General features: G+C 40.7%; 1 protein-coding gene across 6 annotated transcripts in view; it reads right to left on the reverse strand.

Annotated features, from left to right (window-relative positions):
- RNF123 (ring finger protein 123) overlaps positions 1 to 12,307 on the reverse strand; it is an 88,462-nt gene that overhangs the window by 69,647 nt on the left and 6,508 nt on the right. For all 6 annotated transcript variants that reach the window (XM_088663182.1, XM_088663177.1, XM_088663178.1 and 3 more), the window contains exons 3-11: positions 11,820 to 11,904; positions 9,925 to 10,004; positions 8,805 to 8,902; positions 5,299 to 5,353; positions 4,846 to 4,931; positions 3,301 to 3,387; positions 1,937 to 2,004; positions 1,092 to 1,223; positions 217 to 325 (exon numbers count right to left, since the gene is read on the reverse strand). In XM_088663182.1, coding sequence (XP_088519308.1) covers positions 217 to 325; positions 1,092 to 1,223; positions 1,937 to 2,004; positions 3,301 to 3,387; positions 4,846 to 4,931; positions 5,299 to 5,353; positions 8,805 to 8,902; positions 9,925 to 10,004; positions 11,820 to 11,904 — 800 coding nt within the window. The remainder of the gene's footprint in view (positions 1 to 216; positions 326 to 1,091; positions 1,224 to 1,936; positions 2,005 to 3,300; positions 3,388 to 4,845; positions 4,932 to 5,298; positions 5,354 to 8,804; positions 8,903 to 9,924; positions 10,005 to 11,819; positions 11,905 to 12,307) is intronic.

Below are 12,307 nucleotides of genomic sequence, written 5' to 3' on the forward strand. Positions count from 1 at the left end.
TACATTGTGCTCAAATTTTATCACTTCTTTGTTTTTGGTGTATTTTTATTGTTTTATTCTTTGTAAGTCAGTTGAATAACTAAACAGCAGGTAATAAAAGCCCTCAACAAAATTTGAAAAATGAAATGAAATGCCCCTAACCTAATCAATCCAATGTGCAAACAGTTTTTGGCAAGGCAAGTCTAAATAAACATAACACTGAAAAGATTATCTCACCGTAACATCTATTCCAGTATGAATAACATTTTTCAGGTACCCCAACAGTTTCTGCGCTTTCGCAAGATCTGCAGCTGGTTTGTCCTGTAAGGGCCGATATCCCTCCACTGGATATGTATGAAATTATTAAGAAGAAAAATACCACAGAAGGCAATCTACCCCTCCTTCAAGGAATGATCCTAAGTCCCTAGGCTTTCCTCTGTTGCCAATCCTTGCTTTCATCCACCACACCAAGCTTCTAGAATGCTTGCCACGTTTATTGGTATTTCATATGACTCCAGGTCTTGTCCCACCCTTGCAAAGCAATCTGTACCAAACACAGCATGTATTGTAAATGAATTCAAGGGTGATTGCTGCTTTCTCATTCAGGACGTCTTTCTTATTCACACTGACCAATAATTATCACCTTAATGATCATTCAAGAAGGTAGTATCTGCTGCTGGAAATTGCTGTTCAAACTGACTCCTTAAGAGTATAACATTTCTGACATATTGACAAGAATGAGATTCAATTTTTTTATTCAGGCTGGCAAGAAGAGCTTCAGCTACAGAGCTAGAGGCCCTCTGTCCAAATCTTAGCACAACTGCAAACTGGTCTTAGACAAAGCCACTCTCAGCCTGTAATACGGATAAAAAATAATACAGTAGTAGGAATCTGCCTTATGGGGGCATTGTTAGGCTTACTGAGATTAAAGTATGTCGAGCATGTAGTATTTATATAGCACTTCTCCTAACTATTATTATGTTACTGAGAAGCAGTGGATCGCTGGAAAGGTTTAGAATAGTTGTGGCCTGAGAAGAGAATGATACTTTTTAGATGCCAACATTGCTCGGGAAAAATATTTCTACGGTTTGGCCGCTAAAACTATTGTCAAAGGATATCGGAGAGGCCGGCTACCAAAGTTAAAAGCAACGGATTCCTTGAATGACAGGCTGATAGCAGGGAAATAGGCCATGCCAGAGCCTCGTGAGATGTTATCAAAAGCAGTCCCCAGAGACACACCATTCCTGAAAAAGAAAAGAAAGAGGGGAAGTAGACAAATCCCTAAAGTTTTGACACACCTTGTCAAAGAATTCTATACACAAAAGACTTATGTATCTGACATTACACAAAGGAAGAAACAGTCACAGCTTAGCAGCTTGTCTTCCGTATTATGACAAGCCAATAAAAATAAAAGCAGATTCTGAATCCCAAGTGCAGAATTCTCCCATTGCTTTGCCTGAGGATCTTAGGAAATAACTTCTTGCAGAGACACTTAGAAAAATATGAATTGTTATTGCTAGAGCTCTGTTCAAGGTCCTGTTCAGCTTAAGAATTCCATGCAGTGACTCAAAGTGCTCTATAGAGCTTTCTGTGTTGTACAGCTCCACACAGTCGTGTTAAAAACAACCACTCATGTTGATTACTGCTTGTGTAGATTGAGTTTTATTTCTCTATTCATCTTTCTTGCACCCATAACAACATTGTACCAGGAAACATTCCCTATCAGCATCTAAACTCCTGTTCAGAAGTGATGCACTCCAACTTTATGAAACAATTTTGATGCTGTGAGGCAAAGGACCTTGTTGAATGCAATTTTAGTAGAGGATTATTGAGAATGAAGTAACTATTTACCCTTTAGTGGAGCTTGGTTTAAGCTCTCAGTGAATATACTTAGAAGCTGAGAGGACAGAATATAGCAGACTAGCAACATCTAGGATAGTTCTATAAGGGTGCTTACAGGCAGAAAGAAATGCTTCCCTCATCCAGGTCTATCAAGCAGCTGACAATATCTCCTGCTGCCCAAGACTGCAGAACAAAGAAAAGGTAATTAGATTGTATGTAACCAATGTTGCTAGGATACTGTAAAAACATATAGAGATTGCTTCCAATTCAGTCAAGAAAAATTGTACAGGTCAAGAGTTCTGATGCCATACTGATGCATTGTTTTTACTTTCTACCTCCTTCTGCTGCATACTGAGCATGCAGAATTCTAGTTCTATATTACAGCAGGCAAGGGATCTGAGATGTGCCATGTGTTTGCAAGCACCCACTCAGTAGGGTGGCAATTTTCTATATCAGGGATGGGATCTTTTTGGTACCGCAGGCCAGATTCCCATGAGCCAACTTTGACAGGTAGGTGAGTGGGACAACCACCTCCCAAATCATATGGTTTTATGTGACATCACATGATTGACAGGAAGGTTGTCCAACCTACGTCTCAAAACAGTCTGCAGGCGTGGGGACTCACAGCACAAGACATGGTGCCAGCACTGTGCTTGGCACTTTGGAAAGCTCCAAGCACAAGGCTAGCAAAGTGCTGCTTTCTCCTCTCTCCTCCCCATTGGAGGCAGGGAAGAAAGAAGCCTGCATCATACAGGCATCACTGCACAAAAGTGAAATCTCTATCAGAGCCAATGTCTGCATAAAGCAGTCTTCTTCCTGGTTATGGATAAAAAAAATGGGGGGTGCTATTCAACTAAGTCTTACTCAAAGCACTTTCAATGAAATGCATGAACCATTGACATTAAAGGGCATAACAGAACTAAACATTGAATACCACCTCAACGGCAAGCAAACCCAATTTCCCCCTGATGCTTCCTTTGGCTGTGTTCACCTGTTCCTAGGAGGGAGAGATGCACGTAGCCAAACTGCTCATCAGCTGCTGTGTGAGGGGTTTAACCCTGCTAGAAACAGGTACCCACAACAATGCAGTAACCTGCACTGGTGTCACTGATTGACAGGTGGACATGATTGGAGAAAATGGTCTCACAAGCCAAACTGGATCTACTGGTAGGCCAATATGCACAATGGAGGAGAAATTGGTTTTTCACAATAAAATTAAATACAAAACACAAAGCTTAATAACAAATAAATTCTGAGCACTGGTAACTACACCACCCAATAAGAGTTTTCAGTTCTACTGGAGACTATGAAAACCTGGAGAGCTATTGACAGTCAGTGTTGAGATTACCAAAATAGATAGACTAATAATCTGATTCACTGTAAGACATCCCTAGTTCTTGAAACAAGTGAAGTTGTTCACAGAGATACACAGACTACATGCTTAGTACAGCAAGAAAACAATTAGGGGCAGACACTCACTTTACCATAGTTGGTTGTGGTCACATTCCATTTGCGCACTCGATTCCCATCGTAAGCATATGAATCTGGAGTGTCTCCAACTCCTTCCTATGCAACATGAAAACCAAAAGCAAACCTTTACCAAAGATACTCAGATCACAATTAAGATAATATGCCTTCTTCAACCATTGTCAATGACATGCCAAAAATGACTAAGAAACTTGTAGGCTGGGAGAAACAGACCTGAGAGAAACAGTCATGTGGGTAACATACAAGCTGTGACCGGACAGTTCAGTAAATGGTCACAGAAACTGGACAGCGAGAATATATTGTCTGATTTTATATCAATGTTTGATGTTAGCCACCCTGAGCCCAGTCTCGGCCGAGGAGGGCAGGATACAAATAAACGTTGTTGGTTTTTCTAAATTATTTATTATTATTATTATTATTATTATTATTATTATTATTATTATTATTATTATTCGAACATACAGGCCTTCAAAGTAGGCCCCACTGATACAATGCACCGTTGACAACGTTCATAGAACTGTTGGAAACTTCTGGAGAAGTCCTCTTTTCATACTGCTTTCAGTTTCCTCGTCACAGCAGCTTGGATGTGGGAAATGTTGGAAAATCTGTGCCCTTTCAGTGCAGTTTTCAGTTTTGGAAAAAGAAAGAAATCCGGTGGGGCCAGATTGGGAGAATATAGAGGGTAGGACACCTCAGTAACCTCAGTAATGATTTCACGTGGAATATGCAATTCTTCCACCATCATTCGGATGGACAAACGCCGATCCCACATCAATAACTCATGAACTGCCAACATTTGCTGCCGTTCTGCTCATCGACGGTCTGCCAGATCGAGGGTCATCTTCGATGGTTTGCCGCCCTTCATGGAAACGCTTAAACCACTCATAACACTGTCTTTCTAGTTACAGCTTCATCTCCGTACACAACCGTGGGAATTTTGTGGGTTTCTGATGCTGATTTACCCAATTTGAAAGAGACTTTCATATTGAGCCTCTGCTCCATTTTCAATCACAACGCACTGCACTATTACCAGCTACTAAATGCTACCACATGAATGTAGGCCTGTCAACAAATGCCGAGACACATGTGCTTATGTTAGGTGAGATACGGACAAACCTCTCCCACGTGTCTCCATGAATCCGGCCATTCCCATTATCACATACAGGAGTGATTCACCCTACTTTGCAGTCACACCTTGTAATATACCAAGCATCCATGCCCATTTCTGGTAAGTATATACACTAGTAATTAGGTCCAGTACTATATCCAACTTAAGTAGAACACGAGTTATGAAAAGAAATTACAGGTTCCCCATTCCAAATTTCAGTTAAAACCCTATACAGAATCAGATTATATACATATTGTCGAGATGTCAGTTCCCATCAGATGTAGCTAACATGGGATGATGGGAATAGTAGTCTAACCAGGGGCCACAGGTAATTTCTTGGATTTCCAGCCTTGGAACTTCAGGTGAAGAGTGATGTCTAAATATAAATACGGTAAGTAAGAAAATAAATAACTATGCTGTTGCATTACCTCTTGATTGAACCGGCAATTGAGAGTGCACCAGCCAATTTGCATAAGGCCTTGGGATGAAATCAGCACCTCATAGATCCATTTTCCTAAAAGAAAATATAGCAGCAAATGTGTCAAATGAAAAATTCTCTCTTAAATGTGATTAACATATAAAACTAAAATAGTCCAAAGGTTTGGCAGCCAGAAGAGTTCAAAAGGATGAATTCATTCCTCCCAAACCCCTGTTTTGTTTAGTATCACACTACCCTACAACAAAAAGTTGTCTGGGTGGTATGTCCAGTGTCCAACATTTTCTGCAAAAACCTGAAACAACTGCGGCCCCAAAATTAAAGTCAGGAATTTGTTTAAATCTCATTGTTAATTAATTCTCCTCTCAAGTTGCTGTTCACTAGCAGCACACATTTTGCCACTTGGACCAGTACCATGGTTAGCCCATATTTTTGTAGTCCTTACCTTTATACACACAGGTAGTAGCTCTGATAGAGCCAAAGTTACTATGTCCGATTACCTGAATTGGGAAACAAAGGAGGAAGACAATCACACACCATGAATGATTCTTTTCCATTATCAAGGGTTTCATTCCATGTCTCGCAAATGTGTGTGTGTTGGCGCCGGGGTAAGGAAATCAGTTAAAGAAGGTATTGGGTCACTTTCAATTAATCAAATCTTAAAACTTCCACAATAGGTTGCTCTCATTTTACGCCCAGGATTGGGCGTGCACAAAAATCAGGTCTGCAATTACACCAGACATAGATTTAACAACAAGCATGCCCACAAAATGGCTTCCTGATTCCATTTCTCCTAGACGAAACACCCAGTGCCAAAAACAGAAAACTGGCTTTGGAGAAGTCACAACCTGTACTGACCCCATTACCGGCCCAACGAACTGCTTGGTCACATGGTGGTGGTGGGGACCAGCATGAAATAAAAGCCTGGAGCATGCCAACTGCAGGAACCAGATGGGCTGCAGGGGAGTGTGTCCAAAGATTTGTCAGAAGCAGCAAGACCAAGAAAGAGAGTGCCAAAAGGAATGATCAAGGAGTGATCACAGATGGGACAACACACTGTTTCAGTACATAATGACTATAAAAACTGACAGCAGTGCCAACAGCACTAAAGGCACTTTCTCTATTGTTAAGGCAGCCATAGGCACTCAGCCATAGGATGGGTAGCTATGCAGTACATAACAACAGCCATTGGTAAGTTCAGGGTAAAGCTGATTCTGTCCCTCCTGTCTCAGCTGAGAACTGGAACCCAGTGAGACATGTTGACAAGAAAAATATTCAAAATAAATACTAACCCAGTACACAAACATAGGATATGAAATAAATCCCACCCAATGGACCAGAATGTGGTCTAAACCCCCCTTCAAATCCATATCAATGAAAAGAAGAGAACTCTCCCTGAAACTAACCTACAGATGGTACTTAACTCCAAGAAAACTAGCACTAATATGCCCAGGAACCTCATCAAAATGCTGGAGAGGGTGCACATCCACAGGCACATACCTCCACATGTGGTGGGAGTGCCCCAAAATCCAATCATTCTGGACAATAACCATAAGAGAAATCTGCAAGATAACTAAGCAAGTGCTAGAACTCACCCCAGAACTGGTCTTATTAAACATCTTCCAAGACAACAATGCCCACTCAGAATACAAAGAACTCATAACCCACCTACTGTCAGCAACCAGAAACATCATAACCAGACATTGGAAAGACCTGTCAGGAGTAAACATGGACCAATGGTATCAAGTAGTATGGGAAACAGCCCTACTAGAAAAACTAACCAGTAAGCTGAAACTGACACGGGGACAAACGGAAGAAGACACCTTCACCCCAATATGGTTCCCCTTTATCACCTACACAGCCCAACAAGACAATGACAAAAACCTACCATCAGCATACAAATCAATATGGCTAACCTAACCAAAACACCCACCCAGCCCACCCACACAAGAAACCAAAGACCACCACAGCCAAACACACATGAACTAGCGCATCCTATGCCAATCCCCGACCTCTCTCACCAACAAAGGACCACAAGCGAACAACAGAGAACCTGCACTATCAACGCTGACACTGAACCCCTACGCATAACAAGAAAAAAGAGAAACATCGACACCCCACCCCACCCACATCCCCACCCCACCCACCTCTCCCCCCCCTTTCTTCCTAATGTCTCAACAATCAAGATTAATGTGTAAAAACGATACATGGGAAAAATATGAGACATTGTATTACCTTTGTAAACCAATAAAATCCTTAATAAAAAAACAGTAGAACATAGACAAGTAGAAAATAATTCTCTAGAGGGGGTTGAAGCAGAGGGGAACAAGGAAGACAGCAATTATCAGAAACAAACCTTTAAAGACCAATAGAGGACAACAAAGAATATGTAGGCAGTGTTTAAAACAGAACACTTAAGCTGAGAGTGTTAACAGGTGGGCAGCAAGATACACAGAGGAATAATAAAAGAATGAGTTGCGGAATGCAAACTACAGAGAAGTAAGAAATTTCAGACTTAAAAGCATAGGTGAGCTTATCAGAACATTATATTTGTTTATAACATGTACATCCCAACCTTCACCGCATACTCCAAGGGCTGCTTATAACAGATCAAGTTATCCAAAAACATGTACATTGCTGTATCATGCCTCTTTTAAAATTCAGTATACGAGTCACTATCTGACAGCAGTGTAAAACATATAGATTTGTGCTGTTCCTCATAGGATTGACGAAAGAGAAACATATTTGCCCAACATCAAAAACCTGATTTGATGCCTACCTGATTCCAGAGGGGAGAAAGTTCCTCAACCAGCATCCCACCAGGGGGAAGATCCTATTCTGAGTCCTGGGCAACTAGATTTCAGTTGGTGATAGCACACAACTAACAGTGCGTCTCCAGAGCATCTCAACCCACAGGCAGAACAGTACAGGGACAGGTGCCATTACAGATAGCTGAGTTCCTAGCTATTCAGGGCTTTATACATCAGTCAACATCTAGAAATGGGCTCAGTAACATATAGCCAATGCAAATGCTTCAAATTTGGTGCTATATGATCACAGGCAGTATAGCTCATCAAAATATCCACAGCCTCACTCTGCATCACAACCATGTTTGTAGAACAGAGCAGCTAGAGAACCAGATGGAGAAGGAATAAGGCACTCCACACCACTGGTGGCCCCTGGATATCAAGAAGTACCCCTAGACTACATAGTTGATCCTTAAGAGAGAACGCAACTCAATCCAAAAAAGTTGTGCACCTAATTCCTGAATCTGGGAACCAGCAGCAGCTCTCCCAAGAACCAAGGAACCATCTGAATTCAAAACTTAAGAAGAACCATGCTATAACAGCAACCAAAGGGGAAGGTTATAATGAAGACCTGACAAGTGTTATCAAAAGGGAGAGACCCTATCAACAACTCTAGCATAAAACACATTTTCTATTAACATCAAACCAATGAAGGCATGATAGTGGCTCTATGTTGACCACAATTAATAAACAGGAAATATTTTCTTGAACATGCAGTCTCTCCACATATCACCTTTACTCCCTAGACAAAAAATTTCCATTAACCTCAGTTAAATAGTTTGTCAGCAACATTAGCAATTAATGTTTGCCTTAAATTAGATCTCAAACTGCAGTCTCCGATTATAGTTAAATGGTAACCTTAGTTAACCTTCATCACAGCTGACATAACTTCTGACAAGCTGCTTAATGGTGAGGAAGGGGATTCGCTCCAGAAAGAGGAGTGGCAGGAGATAGGAAATGCACACTCAGCTTATTAGCCAATATTAGCAGGCAACCTGTGTTACCTAAGCCCAAAAGCAAAAGGAGAGTGGGGACATACAGAGACCAAAAAATGAAGTGAGAAAACACCAGCAGAGACTCTAAAGAGCGACCTAGAGTCCCCAGTGACAAGTTAGCCCATTCACAGCGTTTACCTCACACTCACCCCAAGTAGGTCATCATCTACCAACAGGAGCCCTTCAAAACCACTGGTGTGATCCAACACCACAGTAGAAGGGCCAAGCCTGCCCTCTACCCCCTGATCTGAAATGAAAGATGAAGGAATGACAGTGAGAAATATTTATAAAGCAACAATGTAAGACATACAGTAATTGAGATGAGGCAACTTTGTGTTCGGTTTTATGGCAAAAGAAAAAGGCACAAGCATCAGTTAGGATATTATATTGTTATTTTTCTTCTCCTGAACACAGAGGAAGTTCCCCAAAGATAGAGACATTTCGTACATCCAAGCACAGTTCTCCATAGAATCCCATGTGTCTTTCAACAATGACACACATTAAATAGAAAAATTATTGAATATATGTTATCGTTGAAAGACCCATGTCACCTACCCTCCACACATGGGACTCTATGGAGAACTGTGCTTGGATGAATCAAACTGTTTCAATGAATACTGCTCTGAACATTAAACAGGTTGATATCTTGCAAACTTTCTGTGTAGTTGGCCATTTCTTTTCCCAAAATAGATATGTTTATCTTATAAAACTTAATAAAAATACATTTTTAAAGAAAGAAAGACCACCAAGAAGGGAACCAGGTTTAGGTGGAAAGTCCCCATAATATGGTATTCTGCTTTCTTAAGGCAATTGCAAAATGAACAGACACCAGAGGCACCAGCTTCTGAAAAAGATTGAGGGCCCCTGGTGCAATATCATGATATCACACATGCAAGGTCACAAAGGGCCAGGAAATGGAGCCAAATATGGTGGCAGCACAGGCTCTGTCCTCCCCTTCCCTCTGCCATGCAAGGTAAAGATGGGGGAAGCCGCCCCCAGCTAGTGGCCGCAGCAGCAGCAGCAACCAATGACCACTGAGATACGTCATGCTTGGCTCCAGTATAGGCTGCTTCCCTTGTCCCTTCCCCATACGGCAGGAGGAGCCGCCGCCACAGGCCACTGAAGCTGCACTGCGCCTGGCTCTATGTTCGCCCTCCTCCTTCTGCTGAACATTGGGGGGCCCGGCCCCCTCAAAAAACAAACAATGGGGGCACAAAGTCCCTCGGCCCCTTGGAGCTGGCACTTATGGCAGACATTGTATATATTTACCTTGACCATCTTCTGAGACAGCATCTTCTGCCAGCAATTGTTCTACGTGTTCTTGTAGGTTTTGAAAGGAGAGGTGATTTCTAGGAATAAAGTGAAGTATCCTTCAACAGTTTTTATATAATTCTCCATGGAGAGACTCACATGAATTGTTAATCAGAGTTTCTTCACTACTTCAACACGGTCTTCCATAAATTATTGATTTAATAAAGCTACATGGTATGTTTAATAGATAAAATAGCCCAGGGACACAACTACTTGAAAGGACCAGAAACTAAAATATTAGACAAATAAAAATAGCTTCTATAGAGAAAATGACGTCATGGATTCTAAGAGACCAACATGAACAAATTAATTACTGTATTTTGCAACTCTTTCCTTCTAGTGTGAATTTTGTACACAAGGCAGAGTAGTCAAATCCCAACTGCCAAGATTCTTTATGGCTTCCTATTGGACTATTGTAGTGAAGCAGACATGCACAATTTGTGACTAAGATAAATAAAACCCACCACCCAGGTCCTGTGTCCTTTTAGCTTCTTAACACTGCTATGTTTTTACAAATAAAAAAATTATTTCCAGTAGCACCTTAGAGACCAACTAAGTTTGTTATTGGTATGAGCTTTCGTGTGCATGCACACTTCTTCAGATAGTTTTTACAGTTCCAGGCAGACAAAAAAAAAGAGAGCTGCTGTTGGCTGCCACACATGGCATTAGGTTGGTGGATCACAACACGTTGAGGCCTACAGAGCAGAACCCATAAATCCAACAGGAGCTATGAATTAAGCTAAGCTCCTTTTTCAGCTCTTAAAGAATAAACCAAAGGAACTTAATGCTGAAAGTTTTGACACCCCTCCCCCCAAAAAAATGGTAGAATGATGAATTGGAGCATTCCAACAGTACACTGGGAAAGCTGTGGCAAAGCAACAAGAAACTATTCCTCCTCCTCCTCCTCCTCCTCCTGGTAACTGCTATTCATCAGAAGGAAAAAGGGATGAAGGTTATTTTTAGTAGCACTGGCAACTCAGTTGTGAGTTCAGAAGCTAAGTATATAGTGGGCGGAATTTGACCCCAGCAGATCTTTAAATACAAACATACAACAGGCGTTCTTCCAGAGCAACATTCACATGAGAGGTCTCAATACGAGGACTCCAATGTGTACAAAAAAATGCAAAAAGGAATTTGCTAAAGGCCTTGTTTTGTGATTTCTGAGTCGATCCAGGTAGATTATACATAACTGGCAAGGAACAAGTGTAAAGCAATTTTTAAAATCACAATCACAAAAAAATGAAAAAATAATAAAAGTAAGCTTATATCATTTCACATGAGAAGTACATGAAACTAGCTTTCATAATATAAACATAACATATTAAGACACATTCATTTAAATTAATAGTGGACATGTGTCAGTCATTTTTAAGTGTTTAATAATAATCTAACAGTGTAATCCTAACCATGTCTACTCAGAAGCAAGTCATATTGAATTCAATAAGACTTACTCCCAGGTAAGTGAAGTTACAACTACAGCCTTAAATAGTTCCTAAATAGTGTACAGATGTTTAAAGGCATTCAGCTTTCATCATTATTTGCCATTTGCAAGTGCCATTTATCCAGATTTACAGAAACTATAATTTAGATCAGTAAATGCCACACCCTTGGCCTCTCATACATACCTTCAAAACTAAGCCATGCAAGTCCTACTGTCTGAAAAGTCCCATCAGCATTATACCACATAAACACTTCAGCACTAAAATGAAACTTTTGTCTCATCTAGGGTCAGCATTCAGCTGTGTTCCTAAGCAATACCATTAAAGTAACACCACAATACAATACAATACAATACAATACAATACAATACAATACAACTTTGCTTGCTCTTCAATGAATCAGAAGTCCAGTACCTATATGCAGCAGTAGGCTGAGTTCCATCAGCAATGGGAAAGATGCGGTGCAGATAATCATTCAGGAGTTTGCTGTTCACTATCCCTATGAGAATGAGTAAAAAGCCAAGTCAGCAAGGAACAACCAGGTATTACCTCCAATATACCAATTTTACTTCTACAAGTGAGGCAAGATGAACTTAGGCAGCCCTGTTTTATTTATTTCATTTACAGCCTGTCTTTCTTCCATAGAACTCAAAGCAGTTTGCATGAGGTTCCCAGGAGGCCTCCCATCCAGACACTGATCAGAGCTAGCTTCCGGAAGGCAGCTAAATCATATGACATCAGCCTATGCTGTTGTCTATATACCTAATACTGTATCATAGTACATACTTAAACAGCAGAAATATGGAGTTTAATAAATCAGTTTTGATAAGATCATCTCATAAATCACTTAGTATGTTTACTTGAAAGATGACCCCAGTGAATTCAATGCGACTTACTCCCAA

Source organism: Zootoca vivipara, chromosome 2, assembly GCF_965207765.1.
Source record: "Zootoca vivipara chromosome 2, rZooViv2.hap1.1, whole genome shotgun sequence".
Taxonomy (NCBI): domain Eukaryota; kingdom Metazoa; phylum Chordata; class Lepidosauria; order Squamata; family Lacertidae; genus Zootoca; species Zootoca vivipara.